The 25,722-nt window shown below is 42.7% G+C and overlaps 1 protein-coding gene across 1 annotated transcript in view; it reads right to left on the bottom strand.

Moving 5' to 3' along the window:
- Nucleotides 1–25,722, bottom strand: part of EFHC2 (EF-hand domain containing 2) — an 87,630-nt gene that overhangs the window by 39,282 nt on the left and 22,626 nt on the right. Inside the window, exons 4-7 of the mRNA XM_050936535.1 lie at nucleotides 15,604–15,827; nucleotides 4,877–5,128; nucleotides 3,212–3,322; nucleotides 2,747–2,885 (exon numbers count right to left, since the gene is read on the bottom strand). Coding sequence (XP_050792492.1) covers nucleotides 2,747–2,885; nucleotides 3,212–3,322; nucleotides 4,877–5,128; nucleotides 15,604–15,827 — 726 coding nt within the window. The remainder of the gene's footprint in view (nucleotides 1–2,746; nucleotides 2,886–3,211; nucleotides 3,323–4,876; nucleotides 5,129–15,603; nucleotides 15,828–25,722) is intronic.

Raw genomic sequence — 25,722 nt, 5'->3', positions numbered from 1 at the left:
CTAACACCTGCTAACAAGGTGGGTCACATCAAGATGCCTACATTTCTATACAGAATCATAGATCCTACCACCCTATTACACACTATTTATTTTTCTGATATGTGTGTGGGAAACAGTGTGCCATTCTGCCCTCTCATAAACTAGTACCAGCAGTTAACCAGCCACGATTACACTAGAGAAATAATCTTTGCGGCCGTAATATTTAGCTGTATTACTTGGTGGGCAGATAATGGTTGTGTGTGTTCCACTTACCACACCACCCCAATTATGGAAGTCCCATACACCATTCCAGTAATCACAGTATGGACATTCTTAATTTTAACAACGCATTCTGATAGGATCTTGTTTAATGCCTGGCATATTTGCACCAGTATTGTTCCAACTGTTTTCTTCTAATCCCAACAAGTGAGACAAGAAGCAGTATTCAATATGTGTAGTTAGCGTCAATAAAGGCTTCTACTGTAATATTGGGCCAAGTTCCAGAGAAATAAAAAGGTGGACTTCCTCCTTCTGATGTTTTTCAGCCATTCATTGCTATCATTCTACAGCACTACAGTACCTCATTCCACCAAGGAGTTCATTGGACTTCAGTCCAAACTCTGTGTTCCATCTGGTCGTGAGTCAGGGTCACAAACAGGTCTACCCAGATATCTTGTTTCACATGTCAGAAAAGGTTGCACAGTACTTTTCTCACCACTTTTGAGCAGTCCATATACTCAGTATCTATTCACTGGATAACTAAATCGATGGTAGGGTAAACTGCTCTTCCAAGGAGACACCTATACTAAAAACAGCTCTGATTCTGACTGGGGAATTCTGGGATCGCTAAGTAAATCCCATATTCCCAGAATGTTTTCCCATCTTAGAGACAAATGCTGATTGTTTTCCAAAAATTCAGTGCTCCAGTCCGCAATTCTTGAGGCACTATGGGATAGCTGCTGTGATGTTCCAAACAGCACAGGTTCTGTACAGTAGAGAGCATTAAGTGTAGATTTGCCAGCATTTGTTGTGAGGATGCACTGAATCATCTCAACAACAACAAACATCTAAACTCAGCAACAGTTTTCAGAAAATAGATCTGACATCTTTACAAAATGCAGTGTGATGGAAGAATATGAATCATAGACTTTAAGGTCAGAAGGGACCATTATGATTATCTAATCTGACCTCCTGCACAACGCAGGCCACAGAATCTCACCCACTCACTCCTGTAACAAACTTTAACCTATATCTGAGCCACTGAAGTCCTCAAATCATGGTTTAAAGACTTCAAGGTGAAGAGAATCCTCCAGCAAGTGACTTGTGCCCCATGCTACAGAGAAAGGCAAAAAATCCCCAGGGCTTCTGTCTGTCTGCCCTGGGGGAAAATTCCTTCCCAACCCCAAATATGGTGATCAGCTAAACCCTGAGCATGTGGGCAAGACTCACCAGCCAGACACCAGGAAAGAATTCTCTGTAGTAACTCAGATCCCACCCCATCTAACATCCCATTGGGCAGATTTACCGCTAATAGTCAAAGATCAATTAATTGCCAAAATTAGGCTATCCCATCATACCTCCTCTCCATAAAGTTATCAAGTTTAGTCTTGAAGCCAGTGTATACAAATGTTCAGATGTACATTTTTGTACAAACTTTGACTGAAGGTAGGGATATGTAGGATCATTTTATTGTCCTGGTTTTGAAATAAAAACAGTCAAGGGCACAACATGCAAATCTGTGTTGGTCTTAAACAGATCATGATAGATGACCCATGTTCAAGAAACATGAATTCAAACTGGCACAGGCGTAGAAAAGGGTTACTAGGATGATGAGGGGAATGGAGACCCTACCTTACAAAAGGAGGCTAAAAGAGCTTGGCTTGTTTAGCAACACAAAGGCTGGGTAGGGATATGACTGCTTTCTCTAAATATAGGGAGCGTGAAGAGACATTTAAGCTATGGGACAATGTCAGCACAAGAATAAATGGGTATAAATTGACCACGGTGAGGAAATTTGAAGAAGGTTTCTAACCATCAGAGCGTGAAGATCTGGAACTGCCTCCCAACAGGAGCTGTGGGGGCAAACAACCTAATTCGCTTTTAGGTAATGTATGAAGTAGGATTGTATGACAGAGTTGCCTGCACTGAGAGAGGACTGGGCTAGGTACCTCTAGACATCTCTTGTGTTCATGCCTTATGTTACTAAAATCTCACACTTTAGAGGCTTCTGGTGGGTCTCACTCATATGCTCAGGGTCTAACTGACCACCATATCCAAGGATGGGAAGCAATATTCCCACAAGTCAAATGGGCACAAACATTGGGCATTTTTTGCCTTCTGCAGCATGGATCACACGTCACTTGCTAGGAACATCTGGGTATATCTTACTAAATCAATTCCCTGCCATTGCATCGGTGCACCTCAGTCCTGTTCACTGACTTTGGCACACAATAGTTCAGTTTCCTGAACACTGTAACACTTTGGTCAATTTCTGCTTGTTGGGCTTGGTCTGGATGTGGTTGGGTGGTGTTTAGTGGTCTGTGACGTGCAGGAGATCAGATGGGTGGTCCTTTCTGGCCTTGACTCTATAACAACTCCACTGGGACCCCTGCAAAACTACTATTTTGCTGTTAGCTATTTACAGCAGATTATATAGCTCCAAGTTTCTAATTCAAAAAAATAAAAAGGTTTCTATTAATAGAGACTAACCTTTTAAAAATTCGAAGTTTAAAAGGAGGCACAGAAGAGGATAAATATAACTACTTACTGATTCCATACTTTGCCATATAATATTCTTTAGTAAATTCATCACAGTCACAGAGTTTTACCCTCCTTCCCCAAACATTGATCATTGTTCCTATTGTCAGGTCAGAGTCTTTGTAAAATTCCTGATGCACAGTTCCTGTCTAATAAAAGAAAAAAAAGATTTAAGAAGCACCTCTATGGAACGTCCTAAAAAAAAGTTGAAATTTTACATAAATATTTGATCGTTAACCAAAAAACCTCCATAGTTCACATTTTAGATGTTTTTACTCCTACTCCAAGCTAAAGCTTTTTCTAAATATTTTCACAAACACTGCATATTAAATTTCAACAGTGCTCATTTAAGCAGTTCTACAGTGACACTACCGTTCTTACAAATAACCTTCTTTGTTTAAGATTCGCAAGATGTTAGAAATGATAAAACAACTGTAATTACATTAGATGGCCTGAGGTATTCAAAATATCTGACCTTACGATTGTCGAGAATGTAACGGCCTTTGTTTCCTACTAAGCCTCCAAACACATTGAGCACTGTACGATCTGTGATTGCACCAGGCTGATACAGCCCCGCTGGAGCATACTGCAAGGAAAGAGAACAGATGCTTAAGAACTGCATCTAATAAAGCAAAAGACAGAGACTTCAGTTACCAAACAAAACCAGTGGTTGTATGAGACAATTTTTATATGACTAGTTTTGTGTGAACATTTTTAGTGACCATACTGAGGTGTGCTTATGTTACTGACCTCCAAAGCCACTCTGCTGTTCAAACTAAACATTCAGAGTCCTATTGTGCACCCAAGGGCACAGTCTTTCTCTGAAGCAATTGGAAAGCAAAGGTTAGCACAACTAAAGTATTGTGTATCTTATTATTATTGCTGGTAGTTATTATATTATTGTGGCATGTAAAAGCTGCAAATGGGATTGGGGCCCCATTGTGTTGGGTGCTGCACAAATATAGAAAAGAGCTAATCAGCCTATTCTATTGTGATGAATGTTCCTATAGTAAGTTTTTAACTTATACTAGTAATTTATCCTAGTTATAACCAAAAATAATCAACTAGATGTGCATATAACTAAAACAGATCTCATTATCTTTAATGTAACTCCAGTCCCTCCTGTATACCATCCCCATTTTAGGTAATCCCTTGCCTCCATTTCTCTAACTTCCATAGACTTCAGGGAGAAGTAGACTCTTGAATCCCAATCCTTCAATGAACAGTGCATGGGTACAGGGTCTGCTAAGTCAGAGCTTATTGCAAGATCAGGGCCCCAGACTGTTGGCTCTTCAAGGCAGGGATCTGTTTGTTTTTTAAACTTGGCCTGTAAACACCTGTGGCTTACAGAATTAAATATTATAACAAATATTAGAAGCAAAGAAGGGGGAAATAATTCATCACTGCATTACTCCAGACCTATAATGGTGCAAGTCCAACACCAGTATAAAAATGGAATAACACAAAAACACTGTATTCAAACTCTAAAATGGTAAGTAAGTTATGGAGGACTAAACTAATTAGTAGACCCTCTCTAAGGGCCTGATCTAATATCCATTGAAGTCAGTAGAATGACTCCCATTGACTTCAGCTGGCTTTAGATTAGGCACTACTCTAAGAATTCAAGTGAAAGCAATGATACTGTAGCTGCTAGCAACAATTTACATTGCTGAATCTTGAAACTGGACTTTTTTTAAGGAGTTAGGAAAAAATCATGGCCTAATTCTGAATGCACATCAGTTTTATGATGGTGTAACTCCACTGATTTCAATGGACTTACACTGATTTACACTGGAGTGCTGCAGTAATAAACTATTAAACTTAAACTTCTCCATTGGTATAGAATTATAAATAGAAGGAAATTGTAGAATACAAACCTATTAGTTCGCCCATCTGAATTTTCTCCCTTCTTGATTAAGTACAGCATGCCCAAGCCTATTATTTTTTTATAATTTTTGTACCTATTGTGTGATTAAATACGTAGGCAACAAAAAAAATCCCATAATTGTGGTTATTCTCAGTCATTTTGATAATATACTGTAATTATCATTTTACTGCTAATACAAGAACTTCAAAATAATGCATTTAAGCTGTTAGTTGGCAAAAGAACTTAAAATACGCTGTATTTTTTATTCTTTACCTTTGGTAGCTTCTTCCTACTGAGGAAAAGTGGAACAGCATCCCGGCCTGAGTTTACTGGTATCACTTCTTTTATTTCAATAGTATCGTCAGCCAAAAAATAATGCAGAATAAGTTCTCGTGGGTCCCCAAAAGTGGATTCTGTATCATCCCATATACAGTAAAAACGTAAAACATGTCCATCGTACTCCAGAAACTGTCTCAGAGTGTCACAGCGCTCATAAGGGCGCAAGGGCTTCATACTATCTGCAATCTAAAAATCAAGGAGAAATGAAAGACAGCTTTTTAAAAATTACATGTTTTCAAGTGCAGGAAAAAAACACATGGTAAAGACATGTTCTCAGACTAGTTTAAGGGTTTCAAATTATGTAATTTAGCTATACTAAATCAAACACAACATAGTATTTGAAAAAAGAGGATACTCTCGGTATATTTTTGAAAAGATCAATTATTTTTAGACTTTTAAATCCTTGCTTCTCCTGCTATAAACAGTCCTTTTGATCAGAAAATTGTCAAGTTTTTAATGATAAGATATTAATAACCTGTACCACACAAGTTTCAACAAATTATGTTTGGTACCTATAGGGCTACATTTCATGACAAACATCACGCTCTTTGATTGTTTTGAAGATATTTTATATCAGTAATTAACTATTGTGGAAGAAAGGTTAAACTAAAAATTTTTTTTACAGGATTTAACAGATAATGATTTGGTTATATGGAACCTTGAGCTACAAAGTGATCTATGTGGTTTACACTTATTGAACAGTGTATATTCTCTTCTTGGCATGCATTCATTTATATAAATAGGAATTACACATATGCTTCAAAATGAAAATATATCCCGTTTAGTACAAGATCTGAAAAGCAGCAGTTTCCAGTCATAGGAAGTTCAAGGATGGAGAAGTGTTGCATTGAATCTTACCCTGGGTTAACGTTTTAGGCCCCAATTTAGGACAGCCTTTATACATGTTTAACTTTAAACACATGCTTAATGCTGTCCTGAATACAGATCCTTTCCTTAATTGAGAACTTGCATTGTCCAAAGAGGATGAAAGGTGGCAGAACTGTCATTTTAACCAGCAAAAACTATGTTAAATTGTTGCTGAAAAAAAGCATAGGATTCAGTCAAAGAGATGATGTAAACCAAGGTGTTTGAAATGAAAAAACTGTTGATTAGGAGTTTTCAAGGCTTCTGGGGAGCTTACATAATTGTTTTAGAAACAGACTAAACTTGATGAATCGAGACAAATTTTTGATGGTCAAAGGATGTGTCCACATATAAACCTATACAGTATTTAGATGGGACAACTTTTGGATATTTTCTTCTCCTTAAGGGGAACTTGAAAACTTTCTAGAACGTGATCCTAAGCAATGCACATCCATGTCACAACCAACCAGCACCAGCATTTCCATCATAGCCACCACCATCCCTCAACATTGGAATGCAGGCATTTACCACCACACAATTTGGCATTCTTTTCCCTAGACCTCCAAGGTGCTGTGATCAGACTAAACAAGACGAGGGAACTAGGCAACATTACTTTTTCCATGTCTGTGTCAGATCCCACAGAAACAATGAGCTGCATGCCATTCTAGGGGTTGTCCCTGCAAGAACCCCACCCGTTGCTTCCCTGGTCCCCCAACCTTTCTGGGCTACCGTTGCAGGGTCCCCACATTTGTGTGATGAAGTAATTAAGAATGCAGGAATAAGAAATACTGACTTTTTAGTGAGATAAAATGAGGCGGAGGCAGCCTCCAGCTGCTATGATAGTCCAGGAAGGACATTAAATGGTGGAGGGGAGAGTTGCGCAGCATCCCGCTGCTATGATAGTCCAGGCAGTATAGAATCTTTTCTTTAGACATAAAAAGGAGGGGCTGATGGAGTTCAGCCCCCAGTTGCTATGATGAGGACGGTTACCAGCCATTCTGTACCATCTGCCGGGAATAACCAGGAGTCATTCCTATTTTTACCCAGGCGCCCCCGGCCGACCTCACCTGAGGCCAGCCAGGAGCACTCATGGGATGATGACGAGGACGGCTACCAGTCCTACTGCACTGTACCGTCTGCCACCGAGGAAGAGAGGGGAGAGGATGCTGCTGTTCATTGCCCCAGCACCGTGTCTACCAGCAGCATGCAGTAGACATAGGGTGACACTGAAAAAAGTCAAGAAACGATTTTTTTCCCTTTTCTTTCACGGGGGGGCGGGGAGTAAATTGACGAGATATACCCTGAACCACCTCAGACAATGTGTTTGACCCTACAGGCATTGGGAGCTCAGCCAAGAATGCAAATGCTTTTTAGAGACTGAGGGGACTGTGGGATAGCTGGAGTCCTCAGTCCCCCTTCCCTTCCTCCATGAGCGTCCATTTGATTCTTTGGCTTTCCGTTACACTTGTCACACAGCACTGTGCTGTGGACTCTGTATCATAGCCTGGAGATTTTTTTCAAATGCTTTGGCATTTCATCTTCTGTAACGGAGCTCTGATAGAACAGATTTGTCTCCCTATACAGCAATCAGATCCAGTATCTCCCGTACGATCCATGCTGGAGCTCTTTTTGGATTTGGGACTGCATCGCCACCCATGCTGATCAGAGCTCCACACTGGGCAAACAGGAAAGGAAATTCAAAAGTTTGCAGGGCTTTTCCTGTCTACCTGGCCAGTGCATTGGAGTTCAGATTGCTTTCCAGAGCGGTCACAGTGGTGCACTGTGGGATACCGCCCGGGGCCAATACCATTGATTTGCGGCCACACTAACCCTAATCCGATATAGTAATACCGATTTCAGTGCTACTCCTCTTGTCAGGGAGGAGTACAGAAACCGGTTTAAAGAGCCCTTTATATCGATATGAAGGGCCTCGTTGTGTGGACAGGTGCAGCGTTAAATCAGTTTAACGCTTCTAAAATCGGTATAAATGCGTAGTGTAGACCAGGCCAGAGCAACTGCAGAGCGGTGAATCTAATGTTCCTACTGCACCTTGTTTGTGTAGCATTTTCCACCCCCACCTTATTCCTCCTGCTTCTCTCATATATTTCTCTTTTTGCCACCTGCTTATTTAGAGCCGGTTTTAGCTAACTAAGAGAGGCTTCACCTTGTTCAAAGTGGTCCTGAGCAGCCCAATCATAGTAAAATAAAAGATTTGTCTTCCACTGACTAGTCACAGAGAAATAAGAGCCACAGAACCAACTGGAATTTGCACTACAGCTGTGTATATGATTTTCCAGTAGCTGAACTGCAAATACCAAAAGAAAGAAGCTTCATTTTCTTGTCTTTGGTGTTCTTCTCTCTCTCCCCATTTGAGTGAGTTTATTTTGCATGGTCTTAAAAAAAACAGGATTGACCTTTAGCAATAAAAGCCGAGAGCTATCGAGCAAAGACACCCATTACCAACTAAGAGCTCATCAACATTAGGAAAATACATCTTGGGTTTTCACACAAGTGTATTCTACAGGGTCAGATTAAGACAAAGGGATAGGCCCAATACCTGGAGTCATGTGATGAGTTCAAAATTTCAGTTTTCATTTGACAAAATAAAGGAAGTTTAGCCCTTGTAGTTATGGTGAAAAGCTTGAAAACATCAACAGATAACTAATGCACAGGTGTCTGCCTGAGACTGCAGACAGCCTGACACAGCTTCCAAGATATGCAGGCTGCCACATGCATCTTTATGGGGTGTTAAATCCCATTGTCACTGCTGGTCACTGTCACAGAGGAGCCTCAACAACAGGAAGGGAGAGACAGACATGTGGGGTCTGTACTAACTGCTGCTTCCAGGGGTGCTGGCTGGACCCCTGACCACAACTCCCACTAGGGGCAGGTCAGAAAAAAAGCACAATGCCTCCTCTCCTCCATGCTGATGAGGAAGAAAAGGAGACATGGCCCTCAAGAAAGTGACCAGGGAAAAATCTCTTGTTGCTACTCCCACTGCTCTTCCCAGATTTGTGGGGAGCCGGATCCCAAACCCTGCAGAAAACAAAAATCTACACAGTGTTTAGGAACTGACAGGGAGGGAGACTTGGTGGGATGTGTGCATGTGCACACGAAACTGGAAGCTTGTGAGACAGAGTGGATGCCAGGCAAGGGTGCGACTGGGACCTTGGGGATGCAAGAATTTGTTTCATGTAACATAGTTTTATTAAGTAGAGGGGGTAGGGATTAATAAGGACATCGAAAAGTGCCCAAACAATGAGTCTAGAGTCACACATGTGCTTGGACCATAGAATCACAAAGTTAGAAGGGACCGCCAGGGTCATCTAGTCTAACCCCCTGCCAAGATGCAGGATTTGTTGTGTCTAAACCATCCAAGACAGATGGCTATCCCTATCCAGACTCCCTTTGAAAGCCTCCAGTGAAGGAGCTTCCACAACCTCCCTAGGCGTCTGTTCCATAGCCCTATTGTTCTTACTGTTAGGAAGTTTTTCCTGAGATTTAATCTAAATCTGCTCTACTGTAGTTTGAACCCACTGCCTCTTGTCCTGCCCTCTGTGGCAAGACAGAACAATTCTTCTCCATTTTTTTTTTTTTGGCAACATTTCAGTACTTGAAGACTACTATCATGTCCCCTTCTGAATCTCCTCTTTTCCAAACTAAACATATCCAGTTCTTTTAGCCTTTGCTCATACGGCTTGTGTTCCAACACTTTGATCATCTTTGTTGCTAGCATCTGGATCCTTTACAGTTTCTCTACATCCTTTATATACACTGGTGACCAAAACTGGACACAGTACTCCAGCTGAGACCTAACCACTGCAGAGTAGAGTGGTACTATCACCTCCCATGACTTGCATGCTATGCCTCTGTTAATGCAACCTATAATTGCATTTGCTTTTTTTGAAACAGTATTGCACTGCTGACTCATTTTGAGGTTGTAATGCACCACAAGTCCCAGATCCTTCTCAGCAGTGCTGCTGCCAAGCCAGTTATCCCCCATTCTGTATTCGTGCATTTGATTTTTCTTCCCTAAATGTAGCACCTTACATTTGTCTTTGTTGAATTTCATTTTTTCATCTATAGCCCTGTTCTCCAATTTATCAACATGCCTCTGAATTTTAGCTCTATCCTCCAAAGTATTGGTAACCCCCCGTGAGCCCAATTAAATCTACCTTTAAAAATCTTAGGGAGACAAAGTGAGTGAGGTAATATCTTTTATTGGACCAACTTCTATTGGTGAGAGACACAAGCTTTAAAGCTTACACAGAACTCTTCTCCAGGTCTGGGAAATGTACTCTAGTGTCACAGTTAAATATAAAGTAGAACAGATTGTTTAGAACAAGTAGTTAGCACATATTTCAAGGGACTATTAAAGGTGAAGTGAGAGGGGGAAGAGGAAGTTGAGGGGGTGGGTTGTTAATGGGTTACAGGTTGTTGTAATAAGCCATAAATCCAATGTTTCTATGCAGTCCATGTTTCTTAGTGTCTACCAGAGTTCTGAATGTAAGCTCCCAGGCTTGCCTTTTGAAAGTGTTGTGCAGGTTTCCTTTGAGGATGAGGACTAATAGGTTTATTAGTATTCATTCAGCCTATGCAATATCATAAGTAGGATGTTGTGATTGGGTATACAACCCCACACTGGACAACAAAGGGTTAAAGACATGCTCTGGGCCCAGGCAGCTCTGCCCACTATACTTGCAAAGCATGCACAGGCTGAAGAAGGAGCTTAACAGCAGCTCACTAGTGGGCATACCCGCAAAGAGGACAGACTGTTAACACTCAGTCCCTGAGGAAAGGGCTGACTGAAGGCAGGAGTTTCCTCGACAACCACTGCCTGAAGCCTTCCCTGAGGGAAGTGAAGGCCAGACTCTGACATACTCTGAGACGGAGACAATCCCCTCTGTCTCTTATTAATTCCATTTATTTGCATTAATTCCCTTCATTTTTTGCTCATGGACAACCCCAGAAGTGAAGAGACCGTGAAGTGACCTGGCTGGAGGAAGGAGCAGATCATCACAGAGGAGCAACCATCTCCAGGAGATACCCAGCAGGGAGAGAGCTACTATGCCATGCCTCACCACAAGGAGGCACCATCAGCAAGTCAACCCTTTCACAACTGGTGAAGAATGCAAGACTCCTTCCCACCCTGGGAGAGGGTGAAGACTGATTGACCCAGATAGTCAAACACCCTACACCTCTACAGGTCTGAGTTGGTAGGTCAGACAACATGGATCTCAAGCATCTTCTCAAGTGCATGACAGATCAGCAGTAGCTGCAAGTCCTGAAGCCAGTGGCAGCTCAAAAGTAACATTGGCCTGACGCCTATGCACAACAGCAAGAAAAGCAGCAAAGGCTGGTCCAACAGTTAAGGGCCTGATGCAGCCCAGGCTCTCCCAGGGGTTTCCCCTCCAGGGCCCATAGACCTCACCTGTCAGTGAAACTCACTAAAATGAGACCTGAGGATAGACCCAGAGGCTTTCCTGGTAATGTCTGAGTGAGTAGCAACAGCAGCCCAGTAACCACCTGACCAGTGAGCCACCCTGTTGGCACCTGACCTGACAGAACCAGCAGAGGCTACATACCGGGGGCTGGACACAGTGTGTGCCCACGACTGCATGCAAGTGAAAGCAGTTGTACTCGACTATCCTGAAGTCATGGAGAAGACCTTCTGACAGAGGTTCCATGGGGAGAAATTCCCCCAGAGAGCCTGACCCTGCATGGTTGCCCAGAAATTGAGACTTATGCTGAAGGTATTTAAAGTCAGAGATTTGGACAGGAGTTCAGTTGGCTGAGCTCATCATGGGTGGAGCAGTTTGCTCACATGCTTCCAGCTTGAGGTAGACACAAGGTACTCAAACACCAGCCAGAGTCCCTAGCCGATGTTGTCTGGCTGATGGAAGATGTTCTAGCTGCTGAAGTGGCTCTGGCAGCATCACACTAGAACCTGCCTGATGCCAAAGGAGCCCCTCGACTCACCAAGGGTATTGGCAATCAGGCAGTATGGTCTCAGAAGCACCAGCCTCTAAGGGGCCCCAGGCTGTCCTTGTTGGGAAACCCCAGCATCTCAGGCCCCAGCCTCAACAAAGGTCAGTGGGAGCCACATGGACTCCTCTGCAGGAAAGCCATAGGACAGTAGCAGAAAAGCCACATAAGGAAAGGCTACCTCAAACATTAGGCTTAGGGCCAGTTCCCACTCAGCCAGCTGTGGGAGTTTGCTTTTCATGTGGGCACCCAAGTCATCGGTATCACAAGTGCCACTACATGGAGTGTGGTTGTGGACAGCTGCGGAAGGCAAATAGCTGTGCCGATAAGCAAACACCAGCTAAAGTAATGGTGTCTATTCGGATAAACAGTACAGAGATGATGGGTCTGATGGATTCCCAGTGTGGGCAGACCCTGGTCCAGGATGATTTGGTCCCAAATCCTGAGCACCCAGGGAGACTATCTTTCTACAGTATATTCACAGAGAAATTAAACCCTGTCCTAATGTACACGTGCAGTTGACTATAGGGGAAAACACGAAGTCCCTTGTGTGGGGCTAGCCTCAACACTAGCCTGCCCCATTATCTGGGGCTGGGATTGAGAGCATTTCTCTGAGGTACCGAGGGAATCTAAACCTGCCCCAGAGGAATTGATTGTGGGTGCCTTGGGAGATGGGATCTCAAACTCTGCAAAGTTGGCAGGTATGGGTGAGGAGCAGGACCCTGCAGAGGGGGGATCCATCCCAGTGAGAAGGGCCACCAAACAACAAAGTGATCTTGGTCCCCCTAACTGGAAGGGGACATTCTAACTAGAGGGACTTGACCTCATCAAGAATCAGAGGGAAGGTTTCTGACTAGGGCCCTACCAAATTCACTGCCGTGAAAAACACATCACGGACCATGAAATCTGATCTCCCCGATGAAATCTGGTCTTTTGTGTACTTTTACCCTATACTATACAGATTTCACAGGGAAGACCAGCATTTCTCAAACTAGGGGTCCCAACCCAAAAGGAGGACACTGGGGGGGGGAGTCACAAGGTTATTGGGGGGAGGGGTTGCAGTATTGCCACCCTTACTTCTGCGCTGCCTTCAGAGCTGTGTGGCCAGAGAGCGGTGGCTGCTGTCCAGGTGCTCAGCACTGAAGGCAGCAGCACAAAAGTAAAGATGACAATACCATACCATGCCATCCTTACTTCTGCACTGCTGCTGGCGGCAGCGCTACCTTCAGAGCTGGGCTCCCAGCCAACAGCTGTTGCTCTCCAGTCACCTAGCTCTGAGGGCAGCACTACCACCAGCAGCAGCGCAGAAGTAAGGGTGGGAATACTGCGAGTCCCCTACAATAACCTTGTGACCCTCCCAAAACTTACTTTTGGGTCAGGATCTCTACAGTTATAACTAAGACTGCGAGTTTGTCACAGAGGTCATGGATTCCGCGACTTTCCATGACCTCTATGACTTCTGCAGCGGCCGGTGCGCCTGGCTCAGGGGCAGCTCAGGCACCCACCTCCAGCAGCAGTGGGAGCTGCGGGGATGGTGCCTGCAGGCGGAGGCAGCACATAGAGCTGCCTGTCCAAGCCTCCGCCCAGCAGCTGAGGGAGGGGGATATCGCTGCTTGCGGGGAGCCCCCCCAAGTAAGAGCCGCCCAGAGCCCACCTCACCCCGTCCCGTGCCCCAAGCTCCTGCCACCTCCCACTCTGCTGCTGCTGGCAGGGGGAGGTGTGGAGCCAGGTAGGGAGCCTGCTGGCCCCATCAAACCTCCCCCCCCCAGCACTAGCGGGGGTCCTTGGCCACATGCTGCCTTTCTCCCACCCAAGTAGCCAGGCTGCCCTCCCCCAGCAGCCGTGGGGCCCCCAGGCAGTCCCCTCTGCCAAGTTTTATTCACTAGTATTTTTAGTAAAGGTCATGGACAGGTCACAGACGGGGAATTTTTGTTTTCTGCCCGTGACCTGTCCGTGACTTTCACTAAAAATACCCATCACTAAAACGTAGCCTTAGGTATAACACCATTAAATTTCAGATTTAAATATCTGAAATCATGAAATTTAGGATTTTTTAAATCCTATAGCCGTGAAATTGACCAAAATGGCTTGTGAATTTGGTAGGGCCCTATTTATGACCAATTGCCAGTGGTGAACAGGGAGGTGATAGACCCTCAACAAGCAAAATAGTATCCCTGGTTTGTGCTCCAGGCAGAGCAACTGTACCAATTTGAGAAAGACCAACTGACAGGTGAAGTTCAGTTGCAACTCCCTGGCCTCATAGGTGCAAGGTTATGCGACTGACTCACAATACCCGCTCTGCGGGTTACCGCAATCATGAGAAGACCCTGTCAGGATTCTGGATCACTTTTTTTGGCTCAGAATTCACTAAGAAGTTATAGTATCAGAGGAGTAGCCGTGTTAGTCTGGATCTGTAAAAGCAGCAAAGAATTCTGTGGCACCTTATAGACTAACAGACGTTTTGGAGCATGAGCTTTCGTGACATGACATGCATCTGATGAAGTGGATATTCACCCACGAAAGCTCATGCTCCAAAACGTCTGTTAGTCTATAAGGTGCCACAGGATTCTTTGCTGCTTTTAAGAAGTTATAGGCTCCTGCTCCAAATGCCAGCAAGTAGGACCTAAAGGAGTGACAAAAGCCCCTCTGGTCTGACTCCCCATAGCAAGCATTCCATTTGAAAGCCTCAGGATGGAACTCATAGGGCCTTTAGAAAAAAGTGCAGCTGGGTGCAAACATGTTTTAGTTATAGTTGATTACGCCACCCACTATCCTGAGGCAATCCCACTGCATGTCCCCAATGCAAAAAGATTATTACAGCAGAACTGCTAAAAATCTTTGCCAGAGTAAGGAGTACCAAAGGAGACTCTTACTGATCAAGGCACCACCTTTACATCTTGGCTACTGAAGTGTGATCTACTAAAACAAAAGACTCTATATATGTCTGTCTATCATCCGCCAATGGATGGTCTGGTTGAACAATTCAACCAGACCCTGAAAAGGATGTTAAAGTTTATTGCAGAGGGCCCCCATGACTCGGATTATCTGATCCCTCCCCTGTTGTTTGCTATTTGAAAAGATCCCCAATCATCTACTGGATTCTCCCCATTTGAGCTCTTATGTGGGAAACAACCATGAGGAATTCTGGCTACTTTGCAGCAGAGGGGAGGCATCTGGGGAACAGCTAGCACAGTATTACAGTTAATATCTATATTAAAAGAGCTACTTCCTGCCCTACATGTGGTGAATCAGATTTATTAGAGACAATCTCGTTCTTTATACTTTGTCTCAATAAATCTGATTCACCACATGTAGGGCTGGAAGTAACTTATTTTATACATACAGATATTAAATGTAATATTGTGCAGTTACATGCACACAAACATTGAAGACAATTTCACTCCTGTGTTCTTACAATTTTCAGTAACAGATAAGAACTGTTTTATCAAGCAGATACACACAACCAATATTGCTTTTATTGGAAGAATCTCTCATGCTAGCTATTCCCCAAATGTTTCCCCTCTGCTTCAAAGTAGATGTGCACATCAACAGGAAAATTGACCTGTCTGGGACTATATTACAAGCTATTGCTTTTGCTAGTGAGTCAAAGTAACCCAAATGGGTATTTTCTTTTCTGCTTTATTCTTTTTGTATTAATTCCAAAATTAATTAACATATATTAAAATAGTTACTTGGACACATTTTTAATTTACTACAGGAGTAATGTTCTTATGTAATATACTTTGCATATGATTTCACAGAGGCTTTTTTTGTTTGTAAAATTAGATTTTCACCATCACTATTTGCTTTACCTTTTGCCGGTCTCTGGTGTATGGATCTTCTGGATGATATGCTGGAGGATTTAATCTGACTCCCAGCTTCCTCAAAAAATTTTTTGTGAATTGATCACAATCTACAATCTTATATCTTCGGGCATAAAAGATTACTTCTGTATTGATGTTGAAATAATCTACAGTATAAAACTGATCTTCGTTAGGAGGTGGAAGTGGAATCCGATGACGTCGGACAATTGTTCCTGTATCAAAATGATAAGGTAAGTATCTTCTGCTCCAAGGATCAAATTTCACATTAATCTAGTAGGCTGGTTTTATTTTTAAAAAATGGAAGAACCCACTTAAAATAAAAAACTCAGCGAAAGTGAGACAACTATTCCTTTGTTCAGCAAAGACTGTGCACATAACTATATGTAAAGAGCGATCTTTTTTCTTCTTCTAATAATAATACTTTGCATTCATCACCTTCAGAAATTCACAAATCACTCTCAAATACTGAGGTCAAACATACCATTGTGATGCAAGTAAAGAAAATCATTATCTTCTGAGACCAAAATTTATAAGTATGTTATTAGAACAGCTTTTAGCGTGGGGCCCTTAGATCTTATAACATGATTGGCAGGTATTCTCTTAGCAGCATTCTAAACTGGATGACCAACCAAAGGAGAGGGCAGTCTTTGCCAATTCTATTGAGAAGCTATGGCAGCCCCTACTGCCTTTTATCCCCAGTTATTTTCTAAAGAGAAAGTTGAAAAGTCACACAAAAACCAAATGGCTAAAACTCTATGGAGGTGGACATCTGGAAGACACGGTCTGGGAAACAAAGGATTTCAGAGATGAGGTGTCCCTGTACAACACTCTACAGGGGGAGAACAGTAATCCATCACTGTGATAAGAGAAGACAACTGTCCTGCCCAGGAGAAACTTCCTTAACTTCCAAGCATGGAGGCAGGGGCCTTCATCTTAAGGTCACCAAGAAGTAAGTTGAAAGCAGGGGAAATATTGGACTGATTGGCTTCCAGTGGGGAAATGCAGACCACTGACTTGGAGAAGTGGCTCAGGGCTCACCAATCTGACAGGGGCCAAAACCCTATCAGGAAAAAAAAACACTTCACTTTGAACCTAGACAAATTTAGGACTTGCTTTAATTTTATTCTTTATAATCCCTGAAGCAAAGGACCAGCTCCCTGGGAACAATGTGACTACTAATATCCACACTTAAGAAAGGAAATCACTATTGTTTTATCTGCCAGACACTGGGGAACCAGCATATATCTTACATTTTACTATTATTCACAATCATAGCACTTTGAACATCTCAAAAGACTTCGGGTTAATTCACTAGTATTTGTAAACACAATCCCACCCATGAAGTAGACAGAATTAATATCCATCAATTGAAACAAAGTAATTTAACCTTTCCAGGGGCTCAGTTTTCCCACAGATAGTCTGTGACAAGAACTCAGAACTCCTGAGTCCACGTCCTGTGCTGCAGTCACACGATAAGGAGACAAGGACATTCATTGACTTAGTAACCCCAGTCCTCCTGGTGTTGTATAACTGTTGGAATCTCTTTCTAGAGGTTCTGAACATTATTAAATCCTATTAGCCTTCAAACTGCTTGTTGCCCTATTTCTTGTTACACAGAGCCAGCCATAATCAGCTGATTGCCCAATTACCCATTATTATTTATATTATGTAGTACACAGGTGCCTTAATCAGGAAGCAGGACCCCATTGTGTTAGGCACTGTACAAATACATCATAAAGAAATGGTCCCTGCCTCAGTGATCTTACAATCTAACTATGAAATGAACAATAACAAGCACAAACAACCATCAGGTAGGGGAAGCACCAGGTAACAGACAAATTAAAAATAGAACAATAAGCAGTGGTCACAGCACACCAGCTGCCTAATCATAGTTGGCCCATCCACAGCAGCCTTAATTTTGCTTCTACAAGTCTAACCTCCTCTCCCCACCCCACCTCCTCTCTGTCATATTTCAGCCTTTTACTATACCGTGGGTTGCCTGTAAGCATCCATCCTAGAGACCATTGCTCTTCATGCTGAATCATGGAAGTCAAAAAATAGACACAACTGATAGCAGACAATGCCACCTCCAAGCCCTCACAGATAATATTTTTTAAACGTCTGCGCATTTGACTTTAGGAAGAGAGCTGATGAATTAGTAGCCCTTCTTCCATCTCTTGACTGGATACCTGTCCCGCTAGGGCTGATCATTCTCAACAAGCACTCCCAACATTGAGAATGACAAACTACATCCATCACACTGCAAGTCTTGCATTGTTTTTTTCTTTTGATATTTCTGCCTGGAAAACCGGAGTCTCAGGGAAAGGGTGGAATGAACAGCAGATGGTGTCCTATGGTACACGAGTCTCATTTATACTAATGCACTGTTACACTGTGAGCAGCACAAAGGGACCTTAAGGTGGGCGTAAATTGTCTTCAATGGGACTATACCTGTTTAAAGTTAGACGTACTTAAGTACGTTGCCGAATTGGGCACTGTGCACTGTAGTGATAAAATGCCTTAAAATTACCTATTACTCACAGTACTTCAGAAGCAGTTTGTAGCCTACTGCTTACGTAATGTGCTGTAGTCAGGCATGTATACATTAGGACCTACAATGATTATTTTTCTCTTCGGAGTGAATTTAGTGTTTATAATAAGTGCTGAAAAGACAACAGAGGAGTTTAGTCCAAGGATTAATCCATGTAGGAACACCAGCATGGGCAACAGTAAAAGGGAAATCTTTCCCACACCAATGTTTCTCAACCCATTACTGAGAAACCACGTCTAGGGAATGAAAAGATAGTTGGGCCTTCATGCCCTTTCAATCTTTGTCTCCCTGAGGAGCCTACCAACAAAGGTACTACTCTGTGGCAATAATTTTGCAGTGAGGACATCTATTGGCTAGGACTAGAAAAATATCACCAACTCATTCAATCAAAAATTGTAAACTGATATAATCACTACTTACAGCTACATAGTTCTTTTACCACTAACAGTTCCCGATGTACCGTACAATACTAATAAAGATGTAACAATATTCAAACAGTTCTAGTACTTAAGTGAGTACTGTGTAAGTGTGTGTCATATACAATATCTATGGGGTCTTGCCTCTACTCTTCACGCAAGTAGGAGGTCTCTACCCAATATCTTTCAACTGTGCATCTTGCACTCTACTTGGTACCACCTGAATCCCTTTTTTAAATTTCTCCAATGTTGAGAAGTGGTAATTTTGCTGCGATTCCTCTTGTGTGTTCCTGTTTGGTGTGTGAATTGCCTTTTTTCTTAGTTATCCCATGGAAACTCTTTATTGGAGATCTTATGTCCCTGGGGAATGGCTCTAGATGGGTTGTATTCTCAGAGTATTTACCCTGTATTCTCAGAGTTATTTGTCAAATATTCACTCCTGTTCAGAAAAGATGGCAATTTCTTCTAATTTTCAGAGTAGTTAACCAAATAAATAAATACATTTCCCACTGTGTTTGCCCCCCACTTTCATGCTACAATTTAAGACCCAGTTAAGTCACACATATATCATATCTGTGTCACTGACCTCTCACTGGAAGATAATTATGAGCTACTATCTAGATAGTCCAACACCAGGTCTGGATACCCACGATAGACAAAGCCTGCTCTATGGAGCCATACAATGAGTTGCAAAGATACTCCTCCGGGTTTATGATGTATCAATGTACTACCTATGTGCACATTTAGACCATGTCTCCACTGAGACAACAAACCATAACACATTCTAATTAACATGATGTAAAACACTATTTAGCACCAACTGTACACAGGCACAGGTGGTGTTTAAAAATGTGTTAACTGGTCATGGTTAACATCTGGGTCTTGTGAGGTAATCCCTCAGCCAGAGCTTGAAATGACTCATCCCTCAGGCATGCTGCAATAGCCAACGCACAAGCCAAGACCAGGTCAGATGACCCCCGTGGACAGCTATTTATCCCACAGAAAGAGCAGTCAGCCAGTCTGTGCAACATCACCACTTGGCTGGGAACTCTCCCTCTGCCTTGTGGTCTTACTGACTGCTTGGGCTTCCAGCCTGCACGGCTCCTGCCTCAGGCTTCCAGCCTGCTCTCACCAGCTGGCCCTACACCAGCAACCACCTGCACCTGCCCAAACCAGCTCCACCTCTGCCTCACTGAGTTACCCTGACAGCTCTCCCCTTGGGTTAACCATGACCTGCTACATATTTTTAAACACAACTTTCCTTACCCATATAAGGGGCAAAATCATGTTTAATCATCATTTTAGTTAAAATACTTTAGTTGATGGTTTTCTAACATGATGCATCTTCCCAGTGTAGACAAAAACTCCAAGAGTCGGTTTCAACTAATTTTTCATGAATACTGTGTCTGGTTGTGATACACATTTCATCTTGGTGCTAGGTAGGTAAGAATTCTTTGCCAATGGAAAATCTCTTGTGCAGAGGGTATCAAAAGCACCCTTTTAAAAAAATGAGCTATTGTTATGCCTGATCAAGTTCATTTCTTCACATGTACTGTATATGATAAACTTTAGACTGGTGAATCTGAGGTTTAATAGACATTGTGCAGCACAGTTTAGACTTTTATTATCCTACTTTCATCGGAATTGGGGGGGGAACCATTTCCACATAAAAAAAAATTGCCATAAGACTCCATTATAAGAGGACCTGTGTATGCATGCTTAGCCAAATCAGATCACTCATAATGAGTGAATATTCTAACACCTCTTTCACCTCGTTAAGTAGATGTTACTTCATACAGTGCAGCATCCAACAGACTATTCTACGGTATTATTGATTTTTTTTTAATCTCCTTCTGTTCAGTAGAGCTAACCCTCTTCTTCATTATACTCATTTTGCTATCTGAAATACAGCTTCTCTTCTGTACCAGCCTGTGGTGCTGGCATTTATTTTCACTATATGCTTACTCCAGGAGCCAGAACATGTTATCTTTTCTGGCATGACTGGTGGACTGATTCTCCACAATCCTCGTTGGAGTCTGGGTGTCAGGAAGTTATTAATATATTTATAGAGCACCCTTGCCTGTGTCTCTTTAAAGTGTGCTTTTATTTTTGATTTGGACAAGTCCAATGACATCTTACAAGATATCTTTAATATCAAAAAGGGATGCAAGGAAGGCTTAAAGTTAAATTGTAATCTTGCTGAGCAGAGCACGGAACAAATTATGTCAAAATTGAGTCTCTACTTCCTCCTAACTCCACAGGGAAAGTAAACAGCATCAGCACTCTTCCTGGTATATCTTACCTTCCGTACACACTGTCTCAGCTGTGTTGGCCCATGCATTGAGTAAAGGGAGGCAGAGGGAAATGAGTGAAGCCTTCACTCTACTCCAGGGGTCGGCAACCTTTCAGAAGTGGTGTGCCAAGTCTTCATTTATTCACTCTAATTTAAGGTTTCACGTGCCAGGAATACATTTTAACGTTTTTAAAAGGGCTCTTTCTATAAGTCTATAATATATAACTAAACTATTGTTGTATGTAAAGTAAATAAGATTTTTAAAATGTTTAAGAAGCTTCATTTAAAATTAAATTAAAATGCAGAGCCCCCCGGACCAGTGGCCAGGACCCGGGCAGTGTGAGTGCCATTGAAAATCAGCTTGCAGTGCCAACTTCAGAACACATGCCATAGGTCACCTACCCCTGCTCTATTCACTCAAAGACCACATTCACAGAACACTCCAGGAGCCTCTGCTCACCCCACAATAGAAAAAGCAAGCATGGAGGAGTAAGAGGGCTCCTTATATCCACTCATCTATGTGAGCATGCAGCAAGAGCATGATCTGGCCCTGAATAAACATGATAGAATCCTGATTATCTAAATGTTCCAGGAAACATCATAAAACTTTAGATAATCAGAGTCAGTTAAATTGGAGGAGCTAACTGAAACCTCGCTTGCCTGATTGCACTTTCCTCTTCAGCCAGCTGGTCTTGGGGAAGCCAGCCAGCAGGCAGCTCTGCTCTCCTTTTCAGCTGGCTGACCTTGGGGAAGCCAGCCAGCTGCTTAACTGTGCTCTAGATGGTGGGGCTTAGGCTACACTTGAAACTACAGTTTTAACTCCATGGGACATAAATGATTTTCATAACAGAGAGCGTCAGCTAGCCAGGGTTCAGTTAGCTGGGGAATTATGAAATGGATATTGGAATCACCCTAACTTGTCTCCTCTGCACATGGAGGATTTCTTGTTACTGTTCTGCAGTAACACTCTGACCCTGGAAAGATGTAGGTGGAGTTTTTAATGTGTTTTCAAGGTTACTGATCTCTCCTTCACTCCGTTCCCCCATAGCCTTACTTAGTTTTGTGTATTTTGATTGTCCTGGTATTTTTTAGCTTTGGTTCCAGTTTCTCCAAAGTCAGTTTCAAATTGGCCTGGCAAAACATGAATTAATGTATTTGTTTCTCTGCTTGGATAGCTTTCTTCTAATACTTCTAAGGGCTTGTATACACCGTGAGGTAACACTCTAAAGGAGCAAGATTTCTACAAAGCGCTAATGTGTTGTGTATTAATTGGTCCACGTAGACACTGCTGGTGTGCACTAAAGGTTCCCTAATGTGCTTTAATGCAGTTCTGTTTCAAACAGCACTACGTTAAAGAGCACCAGCAGGGTCTATATGGACTATTTAATGGGCAACATGTTAGTGAGCTTTAGAAGTCACACCTCCATAGAGCGCATTTCCCCACTGAGTAAAACAAGCCCAAAGGTTTTTTTAGTATTGTAAGTTACTTTAGTAACCTTTAGTATTGTAAGTTCAAATTTAAGCAGTTCATCTCCCAGCATTAAATGTAGTTTACAACTGTAATTCCTTCACAGCAGCCTTATTTATAGTTTGTACATATTCACATCCCTATAGTGTTGCCAATTTCACAGAAACTTTTTTCAAGTCTCTGAAAATCATTTCTGGAGATCCTTTACTCTTAGGGGGGTTTGATTACTGGTAAACATAAAATGAAAACAGCAGAAAATGTGTTTGCAAGCTAATTCTTTTACATTTGTAAACTCATTATTTTTGCTTCAGAAAAACTCTTCTTCATTTTTCTCTACCTTGGAGCGTTCTCTCGGCATGTGAGTCTATACAATACTTTGTCGCCAAAGCAGTCAGCACTAGCCACAACAGAGAGCACAGTGGGTAACTCACAAGCTTCCATGACCCCACCATACCCAGAGAGAACCACACAGAACAGCACCACCTATCTACACTACATGGGATACAGCAGAAGCTAGAGAGATCTCACAGGGAATGGACAATAGAAAACCCAAGCCTCTTCACTAATGCAACCATCTGCAGCTGAAAGCGTAGGGGATAAGTCAAGGCCCTGCAGCCACCTCAGCACTACTACACCCAGAAAGACCCTCTGGATCACTCTCCTATATCCTCTCCAAATGAAAAATAGGATCAGTCAGCAGGAGCCTTCTCAGTCTTCTATTACTATTCTATCAACCCTGATACTTGGCCCATGGACTTCTTTCCCCTCATTTACCTCTACTGCCACTGTTTGCTGTTTCTCCTTCATTCTGCCCCTTTCCTACCACTGCAGCCCCTTAGCTACCCAACCTGATTCTCCATGACGATTATCCTTCTTACACCCCCGATGCTTTCTTTCCCCTCACCCTTCCAACTTTCCCTCGCTCAGCTGTCCTCTCACTTAATCCACTCCCCTTACTCCAACAATCCCTTCTCCTACAATTCAACTCTAAGCGCTGCTCCCTCACCCTCAAAAAATCCATATATTTTCAGTAATAATTAAATACCTTTTTTTTAAAAAGCACCAGAAGGATGCTCTTGTAGTTAACACACTGGACTGGGATTTAGAGACCCGGGTTCACTTCCTGGTTCTGCCAGACTTCCTGTGTGACTATGCACGAGACACTTAATCTCTGTGCCACAATTCCCCAATTGTATAATGAGGATAATTTTACTTCCCTTCTTAACAGAGGTATTGAGAGGTTAAATCCATTAACACTGGAAGCCTCTGGGGGCAGAGAGAGAACCTGACGAGAAGAGTGGCCATTTCCTTAGGAGTGCACACTGAGCTTGTGCAAGAAAATACATACAGCCTCCTTGATATTTTACAAACCCCTGCCTCAGAAAGAATTACCTTTCCTATTAATGAAGCCTTGTTGGAGCTGGCAAAAACCATCGGGTAGAGCCTCACCTCTATACCAATTATAGTCGAATGGGTGGACAAATGTTGTCAAGTCCCTCAGCCAGACTTCAATTACTTTTTCACCCAACCAGTTCCCAATTCCTCGGTGATCATGGCTGCTCTTGACAGTCCCATTTTAAAGCCATTCCCAAAGACAAGCAGCTCAAGAGACTGGATTTATATGGCCGGAAGGCTTATTCTACCACTACTCTATAAATGAGAATGGCCAACTATTAAGCAATCTTCTCTAAATATACTTTTATTATTTTTTCCAAAATGTCATGACAAGTTGCCACAAGAACAGTTCCTGGCTCTGGTTTCAAAAGGACATCTCACGCCCTGATCATCACCACTTGATGACGCTTATGGGATCTTGCGTTCTATGACCACCTCCATCTCCATGAGTGCTTTTCCTATCTGTAGACTTCTGGCATTCCAAAGGAACTGCAAAATACAATCAAGGACTTGCCCTTCATAGGGTCTAAGCTATTTCCCCCAAAAAACAGATGGTGCTATGCATAGCCTGAAAGGCTCCCATGTAACGCTCCCTACGTTAAGAGTTTATGCCCCAGGAACAGAGGAAACAATTTCAACATCACCCATACTATAAGATTCATGAACATTACAGGATTACATGAAGAGAAGGTCTAGACCAGCTTGATTTTGCCATTCGACTTTGTCTACAGCTGGCCCTTCTCACCAGACATCTTCAACTTCCAAGGGTTCATTTTGACTGCTTGATCAAGGACAGCACACTGATCAGATCTTCTTCCTTCAGAAGACGCCTCTCTCTCTTTCACTGTGCTTGGAAAGACATAACATCAGACAAGTAGGTGCTCAGCACTGTAAAGGAGGGTTATGTTCTCTGCTTCACACCACTCTCAGAACCAGGGCAAGTCTCTACATCCCAACCTCCAGTCTCCCCACTTCATGGATGATCCCTGGTTGAACACTCATGAGAGATCGTGCTCCCAGGATAGTCAAGCCATCTTGTTAAACAACATAAAAATCCAGTAGAGATGCAGCAAAGATCCATGTATGCAGCAAAGTTTAGGTTTATGACTTGGGTGCAGTCACAACAGTTATTGCCCATCGAACAGAATTTAGACGTGTACTGGACTATCTGTTGCACCTGAAATCATGTGGCTTTCAGTTAGTTCTGGGAGAGTCCACCTAGCTTCCATATCTCACTACAACCAGCAACAGATTTTCTCTCACCCTTTTGGTTTCCAGATATCTAGAAGGTCTGCTGAATGTTTACCAACCTGTGCCTAATCCCCTACCTGTATGGGATCTCAATTTAGTCCTCTCCAGACTAATGGGATCCTCCTACAAACCTATGGCAACAACTTCACTACCTCTACTGTCTATGAACATGGCATTTCTGGCTAACCACTTCTGCAAGAAGAGTTTCAGAACTTCAAGCTCTTCTGGCTGATCCTCCTTTCATGATCTTTCATAAAGCCAAAGTTTCCCTTAGGCCACACCTCAAGTTTATTCCAAAGGGACTGTCAGCTTTCCACCCGAACCAAACTTCATCTTCTGTTGTTCTTCCTGAAACCCTCTTCAGCCCAAGATTAGTAAAACTAGGAGGGATACTGCAATGTCTGAGTAGCTCAGGGTGGAAAACCAGTCCTGATTCTTAGGACCCATAACTCTGGTAAGAGGTCTATATGGTGATCTAAAAGACATTCAAAGCGATACAAGTTCCTCCCTTTCAAAGTCTGAAGAAGAAACACAGGTTTCTTCAGAAAAGGGAGGGGCAGTCACTCTTGGAGTCTGCAGTGGTCAGGGTATGGAAGACACCAGAAGATCCAAAGAAACCAAGGGAAAAGGTGGCCGGAGTACCATCAAGGTGATTGGTGCTGGCAGTACCAATGGTGCTGGCATAATAATGTGGAGAGAAGTGCTGTCTGCCCAGACTATGTCACAGGTGCTG

This window comes from Gopherus flavomarginatus, chromosome 1, assembly GCF_025201925.1.
Source record: "Gopherus flavomarginatus isolate rGopFla2 chromosome 1, rGopFla2.mat.asm, whole genome shotgun sequence".
Lineage (NCBI taxonomy): Eukaryota > Metazoa > Chordata > Testudines > Testudinidae > Gopherus > Gopherus flavomarginatus.
This window is presented reverse-complemented; position numbering and strand designations above follow the sequence as displayed.